Below are 9,880 nucleotides of genomic sequence, written 5' to 3' on the forward strand. Positions count from 1 at the left end.
GTCTTCCAGCCATCTGCCCCAGTGTCCTCCAGCCATCTGCCCCAGTGTCCTCCAGCCATCTGCCCCAGTGTCCTCCAGCATTGCCCCAGTGTCCTCCAGCATTGTCCCAGTGTCCTCCAGCAATCTGCCCCAGTGTCCTCCAGCATTGCCCCAGTGTCCTCCAGCATTGCCCCAGTGTCCTCCAGCCATCTGCCCCAGTGTCCTCCAGCCATCTGCCCCAGTGTCCTCCAGCATTGCCCCAGTGTCCTCCAGCCATCTGCCCCAGTGTCCTCCAGCATTGCCCCAGTGTCCTCCAGCCATCTGCCCCAGTGTCCTCCAGCATTGCCCTCAGTGTGTCCAGTCCACCGTTGTAAAAAAAAAAAAAAAAAAAAACAAAGTCTCCTCACCTGTCCTCGCTCCAGCGCCGCGGTGAGCTCCCTCCAACAGAGCACACTCGCCGGCGACTGACAATGACGTCAGACGCCGGCGACGTGTGCGCCTGCGGCCGACATCAGCCGCCAGCCTCCAATTGGCTGGCGGCTGGTGTTAACTATTGACGTGCGGGCGCGTGCCCGCACGTCAATAGGAAACCGCCGCAGGCAGCGCCGGAAGGGGCCCGGTGAGCAGATGAGAAGGGGCCCCATGCGGGCCCCCTCTCTCTGCCCACCGGCTACGGCAGGGGGCCGGGGGCGGGCACATAAATGCCGGCGGCGGCCGCCGGCAGCGGCATTCGAATAACAGATGATCAGAGGGTCAACAGTGCGGTAGCCCAGGGCCCCCCCAGACCACTGGGCCCTGGGCTACCGCCCATATTGACCCTCTGATAATCCGCCCCTGACTGGCACACAAGCCCAGAGGCCAATATTAATCTCCCATTTTTTTTTTTTCCAGGGAAAATTTATAAACCCAATAAAAAAAATAATACTAAATAGGCTTTCTATGGCCCACTATCTGAGAGAGAGAGATGGCACGCTTAGGACTGGCACACAAGCCCAAAGGCCAATATTAATCTCCCACTGATTGATTGATTGATTTTTTCAGGTAGAATTATGAACCCAAATCAACCAAAAAAATAAATAGGCTTTCTATGGCCCACTATTTGTGAGAGAGATGGCACGCTCAGGACTGGCACACAAGCCCAGAGGCCAATATTAATCTCGCACTTTTTTTTTTTTTCCAGGGAAAATTTATAAACCCAATAAAATAATAAAAAAATAGGCTTTCTATGGCCCACTATCTGAGAGAGAGAGAGATGGCACGCTTAGGACTGGCACACAAGCCCAAAGGCCAATATTAATCTCCCACTGATTGATTTATTGATTTTTTCAGGTAGAATTTAGAACCCAAATCAAGCAAAAAAATTAATAGGCTTTCTATGGCCCACTGAGTGAGAGATGGCACACACAGGAGTAAGGAGTGGCACACAAGCCCTGAGGCCAATATTTTTCTCCCACTGATTGATGTTGTGATTTTTTCTGGTAGATTTTGGAACCCAAATCAAGCAAAAAAATAAATAGGCTTTCTATGGCCCACTGAGTGAGAGATGACACAGACAGAGATGGCACTCTAGCAGAAATGTCAATCTTAATCTCCCACAAAAAAAAAAAAAAAAAAAAAAAAGGAACTGTCCTTCAATTACTATCTCCCTGCAGTAATCTCAGCCAGGTATGGCAGGCAGCAATAAGGAGTGGACTGATGCACAAATTAAATAAAAAGTGTGGACAAACAAACAAGATAGCTGTGCAGAAAGGAAGGAACAAGAGGATTTGTGCTTTGAAAAAAGCAGTTGGTTTGCACAGCGGCGTACACACAGCAATGCAGATATCAGGGAGCCTTCTAGGGCAGCCCGATGAGCTACAGCGCTGAGGAAAAAAAAGAAAAAAGGAGCTTCCACTGTCCCTGCACACCGAAGGTGGTGTTGGGCAGTGGAAATCGCTACAGCACAAGCGGTTTTGTGGTTAATGGACCCTGCCTAACGCTATCCCTGCTTCTGACGAAGCGGCAGCAACCTCTCCCTAAGCTCAGATCAGCAGCAGTAACATGGCGGTCGGCGGGAACGCCCCTTTATAGCCCCTGTGACGCCGCAGACAGCAAGCCAATCACTGCAATGCCCTTCTCTAAGATGGTGGGGACCAGGACCTATGTCATCACGCTGCCCACACTCTGCGTTTACCTTCATTGGCTGAGAAATGGCGCTTTTCGCGTCATTGAAACGCGACTTTGGCGCGAAAGTCGCGTACCGCATGGCCGACCACGCACAGGGGTCGGATCGGGTTTCATGAAACTCGACTTCGCCAAAAGTCGGCGACTTTTGAAAATGTTCGACCCGTTTCGCTCAACCCTACAAAGCAGTCAGGGAATCACAAGGTTCTTGGTAGGAAACACTGTATGTAGGCCAACAGCAAGAATACCATCACCAACCCTCTCTCAGTCTGCCATGTCCACCCCTCCGCTAGTTCCACCATATGCAGCTCTCCAGTCCAGCTCACCCTACAAGAGACTCTCGTTAGGAAAAGGAAGTACTCATCCTCTCGTCTGCGTACACAGGGTTTGAACGCCCACATTGCTAGACTTATCTCGTTAGAGATGATGCCCTACCGGTTAGTTGAAAGCGAAGCTTTCAAAGCCCTGATGGACTACGCATGCAGTACCATGCTACGACATACCCAGTCGACACTTCTTTGTGAGAAAAGCCATCCAAGCCCTCCACCAGCATGTAAAAGACCGCATTGTCCATGCACTCAGGCAATCTGTCAGTACAAAGGTGCACCTCACAACAGATGCATGGACCAGTAGGAATGGGCAGGGATGTTACGTATCCATCACGGCACACTGGGTTAATGTGGTGACTGCAGGGTCCACAGGGAACAGCCATATTGGGACAGTTCTGCCTAACCCACGGTCTAGGAAACAGTTGGCTGTAGGCGTTCGCCCCCCCTCCTCCTCGTCGTCCTCCAGCAGAAGCGAGAGCTCATCCACAGACCGCAGTCGCACGACCGCTCCATCCGCAGCTGCCACTGTTGCACACGAGGTGTCCCATTATGGAACAGCTAGTGGCAAGCATCAGCAGGCTGTGTTGGGAATGAAGTGTTTGGGCGACAACAGACACACTGCGCAAAATCTGTCCGAGTTCTTGCAGCAAGAAACTCAGTCATGGCTGGGAAGTGTACATCTTGAGGCAGGCAAGGTAGTCAGTGATAACGGAAGGGATTTTATGGCTGCCATAGCCCTTTCACAACTGAAACACATTCCTTGCCTTGCTCACACCTTGAACCTGGTGGTGCAGTGCTTCCTGAAAAGTTATCCGGGGTTACCCAACCTGCTCCTGAAGGCTTTGTTCGCACATCCGCCATTCGCCCGTACACTCCAGCTGTATGCAGAACCATCAGCGATCTTTGAAGCTTCCCCAGCACTGCCTAATAATCGACGTTGCAACAAGGTGGAACTCCACACTACACATGCTTCAGAGGCTGTGCGAACAGAGGCGTGCTGTTATGCATTTGTGGGAGGATACACATACACAGGCAGGCAGTTGGATGGCAGACATGGAGTTGTCAGGTGTGCAGTGGTCGAAGCTACAAGACCTGTGTCAAGTCCTTCAGTGTTTTGAGGAATGCACACGCCTGGTTAGTGCAGATGACGCCATCATAAGCATGAGCATCCCCCTAATGCATCTGCTGATGCAAAGTTTGATGCACATAAAGGAGCAGGCATCTGCAGCCGAGGACGAGGGAAGCCTTGATGACAGTCAGCCATTGCATGGTCAGGGAAGTCTACTGGACGAGGTGGCGGGCGAAGAGGAGGAGGACGAGGAGGATGATGGGGATGAATATTTTTTGGATGAGGAAGCTTCTCAGGGGGCAATAGAAACTGGTGGCTTTGCAAGGTCAGGTTCAGGGTTTTTGAGGGAGACAAGTGATGTTGATTTGCCAGAAAGTGCTCTCCAACCCACACATTATAAAAATGATGACCGATGACGATTACTGGTTGGCCTGCCTCCTGGATCCACGCTACAAAAGGAAATTGCAAAATATCATGCCACATGAGAACCTTGAGCAAATATTGGCTACCAAACAAGCAACTCTTGTAGACCGTTCGGTTCAGGCATTCCCAGCACACAGCGGCAGTGATGGTTCTCACACGAGCTGCAGGGGGCAACATGACAGAGGTGTTAGAGGTACACAAATCAGAAGTGGCGTTGGACAGAGAGGTTTTCTGACCAGGTTGTGGAGTGATTTCGCAATGACCGCAGACAGGACAGGTACTGCAGCATCAATTCAAAGTGACAGGAGACAACATTTGTCCAGTATGGTTACTAACTATTTTTCCTCCCTTATCGATGTTATCCCTCACCCGTCATTCCCATTTGATTACTGGGCATCCAAAATAGACACCTGGCCTGAATTGGCAGAATATGCATTGCAGGAGCTTGCTTGCCCAGCAGCTAGTGTGCTATCAGAAAGAGTATTCAGTGCTGCTGGTTCAATACTGACCGAAAAAAGGAGTTGTCTGGCTACCCAAAATGTTGATGATCTAACCTTCATTAAAATGAACCAATCATGGATTTCTAATTATTTTGCCCCACCTTTCCCGGCTGACACCTAGCTTTCCTGTAAAAAGGTCTTGCTTTTGGACTGGTCTTACTGAGTGTTCCAATTTCTCCATTTGCAGCTGCTGTATGTCCAGCATACGACGTTTTTACACCTCCCTAAATGGGCTGACTCCCCCCACGGGGCCGTGGTCACCACTTGGCGCAAGCACCCGTGAGAGTGCCGTTTGTCTGAAGAGGTGGGTGTGCCCACTTTTGGGCGACGGCACTGGCACAGGGTCCCTCATAGTACAATGAAGTGTCTCTGGCGGTGGTGGTGGTGCGCACCCAACATCAGACACACCGTTGTAACATGAGGGGCCCTGGGCCAGTGCCGCCAGCCACGAGAGAGTGCCCCCCTCCCCCAAGCTCAAACAGTGCTCTACCACTTGCAAAATTATCTCTCACTGCTCCACCACTGTTTAGTCTATGCGGTTAAATCCTTCAATGGCACTGCCAATACCAATTTGTTGACATATATGATGCTAGCAAAAATATTCAGGGGCCCTGTCCTACATTTACACCAGTTAATACTTTGCGCCAAATACCACTGTCTGCAAGTCAGCAGAGGAGCCCACCCCTGTACCTAGGTATGCCACCTGTTTATTTGTTAATTTGTTTTTTTGCCAGACATTAACATCTATTTATTATTTTGGACAACTACCTGTGTCAGACACACCTTCCAATTGTCCTCCGCTGACCACATCAATGCTGCCTGTGTACCCCTGGAACCTATTCACAACTGCATCGAGCCTACTTTTTTTATTTTAGGCCTAGTAAGTCTGTCTGCGGTCCCTCCTGCCAATTGTCCTCCACTGACCACGCCAATGCTGCCTGTTTACCCCTGGAACCTATTTAGATCTGCATCGAGCCTACTTCTTTATTTTAGGCCTAGTAAGTCTGCCTGCGGTCCCTCCTGCCAATTGTCCTCCACTGACCACGCCAATGCTGCCTGTGTACCCCTGGAACCTATTTAGATCTGCATCGAGCCTACTTCTTTATTTTAGGCCTAGTAAGTCTGTCTGCGGTCCCTCCTGCCAATTGTCCTCCACTGACCACACCAATGCTGCCTGTGTGCCCCTGGAACCTATTTAGATCTGCATCGATCTGCATCGAGCCTTTATTTTAGGCCTAGCAAGTCTGTCTGCGGTCCCTCCTGCCAATTGTCCTCCGCTGACCACACCAATGCTGCCCGTGTACCCCTGTAACCTTTTTTACACTGCATTGAGCCAACTTTGTGGTGTAAGGCCTACTAGCAGTGTCTGCGCCACTCAATAGAGCTGTCCTCTTAAAAAAGCTGAGCTGCAATTGTCAGGTTTTCAGCCTATCGGAATTTTAAAACTGCATTGGGGCTACAAGTTTGGTTGGGTTCTACAAACGGTGTCTGCCGCTCCAAGGTGTTCTCTGGGTTTACTGTCCTGAGCTTCAATCTTCAGGCTCTCATTAAGTAGTTTTTAATATAACACTGCATTTGGCCTACTAGTTTGGTTGGGGCCTTCTAACGTTCTCTGCCGCTCCTTGCTGTTCTCCACTGAACAAAGCAGTGCCGCCTGTTTACTACTGTTACCAATTTTGAACTGCATTTAGACTACTTACTGATTTGGGCCTACTCTCTGTGTCAGCCTCTCATTACAGTTGTACTCCACTGAACAAAGCAATGCCCCCTGGTTAGTCCTGTTACCAATTTTGAAATGCATTTAGCCCACTTTATTATTTGGGCCTATATCTGTGTTTCCTCCTCATCCTGCCCATTGCCCAGCCAGTGCTAGATGACTCTGCTGGTACATTGACCCAGACTGCTACATTCCCCTTGCACGCTACACAGCCAGAATCTGACCCTGCTGAAAGTGAGGTTCCCCTTCCCGCATAATTTACCACCTTACACGGGGACAAAGAGGAAGGTGCAGATGAAAGTGCAGGTTCCTTCATCAGGTGGGGGGGAATACTCGTTGGCGATGTCACTGGCACAGGGCCCCTCATAGTACGCAAAAGTGTCGCTGCCAGTGGGAGGCGCCCCTGCCGTGCAAACACACTGCTGTACTTTGAGGGGCCCTGTGCCAGTGCCAATGCGAACGAATGGCCCCCCTGCTTGCTCAGGATCACAGCACTTGCAAAGTTGAAATACTTACCTCTCCCTGCTCCACTGCCGTGATGTGGTCCACGTTTCCTAGGCCCACTAAATACTTGAACCAGCCATACCCCCCACAACTTTAGCCAAATGACCCCCAATGTCCAATGCCTAACTATTATTATTAGGTAAATTAAGATTGACAAGCTTCAGTACCAAGAATGGATGTTTTTGCCATTTAAATGAGCACTGTAGGTGTTTTTCTGGCCTCAACTCACTGCCGACTATGTTCCCCCATTGACTTGCATTGGGTTTCATGTTTCGGTCAATCCCCGACTTATCACGATAATCGGCCGATTTCACTCGACTCGACTTTTGAGATAGTCGGGTTTTGCGAAACCTGACTCGATCCTAAAAAAGTAAAAGTCGCTCAACCCTACCTGGGACAGCTCATAGAATCTCATGGCTTTCAGTATTATCTCTATGCTGATGACACACAAATCTACATCTCTGGACCAGTTATCACCACCCTACTAACCAGAATCCCTCAATGTCTGTCCGCTATTTCATCCTTCTTCTCTGCTAGATTTCTCAAACTTAACATGGACAAAACAGAATTCATCGTCTTTCCCCATCTCACGTGACTCCCCAATGGACCTATCCATTACAGCTGCCCACACTCCCTAGTCCAACAAGCTCGCTGCCTTGGGGTAATCCTTGACACTGAACTCTCCTTCAAACCACATATCCAAGCCCTTTCCACTTCCTTCCGCCTTCAACTCAAAAATATTTCACGTATCCTAAACCAAGAATCTGCAAAAACCCTAGTCCATGCCCTCTTCATCTCCCGCCTTGACTACTGCAATCTCCTGCTCTGTGGCCTCCCCTCGAACACTCTCGCACCCCTCCAATCTATTCTAAACTCTGCAGCCTGACTAATCCACCTGCCCCCCCCCCTGCTATTTCCCGGCCTCTCCCCTCTGTCAATCCTTTCACTGGTTCCCCATTACCCAGAGAATCCAGAACAAAACCCAAACCATGGCATACAAAGACATCCACAACCTGTGACCTCCATACATCTGTGACCTCGTCTCCCGGTACTTTCCTGCATGCAACATCTGATCCTCACAAGATCTCCTTCTCTACTCCCCTCTTATCTCCTCTTCCCACAATCGTATACAAGATTTCTCTCGCGTATCCCCCCTACTCTGGAACTCTCTACCACAACACATCAGACTCTCACCTACCATCGAAACCTTCAAAAAGAACCTGAAGACCCACCTCTTCCGACAAGCCTACAACCTGCAGTAACCACCGATAGACCAAACCGCTGCATGACCAGCTCTATCCTCACCCACTGTATTCTCACCCATCCCTTGTAGATTGTGAGCCCTCGTGGGCAGGGTCCTCTCTCCTCCTGTACCAGTCGTGACCTGTATTGTTTAAGATTATTCTACTTGTTTTTATTATGTATACCCCTCCTCACATGTAAAGCGCCATGGAATAAATAGCGCTATAATAATAATAATAGTAATAATAAATAGCAATAGTAATTAATAGTAAATAGTAATAACAAAAGAAAACTCATTATAAGTTAATTTCTAAATACTTTTAATTAGTGAATCAATTTACCGTATTTTGCGGATTATAATATGCACCTGATCATAAGACACATCCCACATTTTGAAGAGGAAATTAGGAAATGATGGTGCATCTTATAATCCAATATTACAGTAGCTTACCTGGGGGTGGTGGCTGTGGTGAAGTGTCCCAGGATCACTGCTGCGGGATCCTATCAGCGGTGATAGGAGTGGGGCAATGTAGTGGGCCCCAAGCTGGGAGGATGGGGTGTTTGGTTATGCGACGATGTGTCAGGCTCCAGGCTCCGAAATCTCAGTGCTGAGATCTCAATCTGTGCATGCGCCGTCTCCGGATGGCATCTTCCCAATGGCCACCACATTGAAAACCATGTTAAGTGTGGGGGCTCCACCAACATTTTGTGACAGCCCGGAGCCTGCCACACCATCGCACTGCTAAACACCTCATCCTCCCAGCCTGGGACTCATAGCATCTCCCCACTCCTGCCACCGCCACCAGCTTCCTGCAGCAGCCTCTCTGGGACCCCAGTCTATCACACCTGGTAAGCTATATTCGGTTTATAAGATGCACCCTCATTTTCCTTCAAAATTTGGGGGGAAATAGGTGCAACTTACAATCGATAAAAGACGGTAATTTTGTCTAGAGAGAAAAGAATTAGTGTACATTACAATGTAAGAATCCTGTCTCAGATGGAACAGGGTATTGTGAGCATGTGCAGTAGGAAGCTCCTCCCCTTCATTTATTTGTAGTAGACATTTCCACTGCTGTGACCCAGAGATAGTTGTACTCCAAAAACCTCTTTTATGAACACTGATAGAAAAAAATGATTATTTATGAAGCAGAATAATATATGGAATGAAAGGTAGGCAGAAAATTGTCCCTACTGTAAATGAGGCCAAGTTTAAGGTCAAACCATGTTCTTATATGAGGGTTAATATTGGGTTTAATTTGCATCTTTACAGGGTCAAATCCAGTTTCCACAGCCATGAGGGGGTGTGCAACAAAATCCATCTGTGATCTTGGCAACCAGTACCAAAATATTGGAAATGTAGTAACCGAAGTGAAGATTTTCTGCACCGATGGTGGCTTAAGTGTCCATAAAGTTCTTCTGACTCCAGTTATCGTGTGTCTTCTACTGCTGAAGATGTTCTTCTAACAGTTATCAGGGATCCTCGGGTGCATGAGACTAAAAGGGATGAAAATTGTGAACAATATAGAGTTTTGTTTAATCCTATTTGAATCTCACCTGTGAATTGCCCATGTAGAGAAGTAATAGGCCTCCTACATCTATTAAAAAACACTCTTGTTTTTTGCAAAAATGGCTTCCGTTGATAATTTATGACTTTGTGAAATTCTCCTTGTTATATACAACTGATTTAGTAATGTTGACTTGAATTAGGTAAATTCGCTCAAATTGAGCAAGAAAATTAAATTCATATCTTAATTGTCTGAAGCTCTTTAGTATCACTCTCTACTCTGGCCAAGAGACTAAGGAACAAGTCCTCCTAAAAATTCCTTGGAATTCACTAGAAAGGTTTATGCAAATGGGTTTTCTAAACTGTTCCTATACTGTAGTGCTTTTTTCACTAATTTCTAGAGATCTGTAGTCGGACTCTATAAATGATTCTTCGTTTAGACAAATAAAT

The 9,880-nt window shown here is 48.0% G+C and overlaps 1 protein-coding gene across 1 annotated transcript in view; it reads left to right on the forward strand.

Moving 5' to 3' along the window:
- The window catches only part of LOC138652178 (phospholipase A2 inhibitor and Ly6/PLAUR domain-containing protein-like), a 52,318-nt gene extending 42,916 nt beyond the window's left edge, over positions 1–9,402 (forward strand). Inside the window, exon 5 of the mRNA XM_069742945.1 lies at positions 9,197–9,402. Within this exon, the coding sequence (XP_069599046.1) occupies positions 9,197–9,390 (194 nt within the window). The 3' untranslated portion in view covers positions 9,391–9,402. The remainder of the gene's footprint in view (positions 1–9,196) is intronic.
- Positions 9,403–9,880: the final 478 nt, after the last annotated feature.

The sequence above is a fragment of the Ranitomeya imitator genome, chromosome 10 (genome assembly GCF_032444005.1).
Source record: "Ranitomeya imitator isolate aRanImi1 chromosome 10, aRanImi1.pri, whole genome shotgun sequence".
Classification (NCBI taxonomy): domain Eukaryota; kingdom Metazoa; phylum Chordata; class Amphibia; order Anura; family Dendrobatidae; genus Ranitomeya; species Ranitomeya imitator.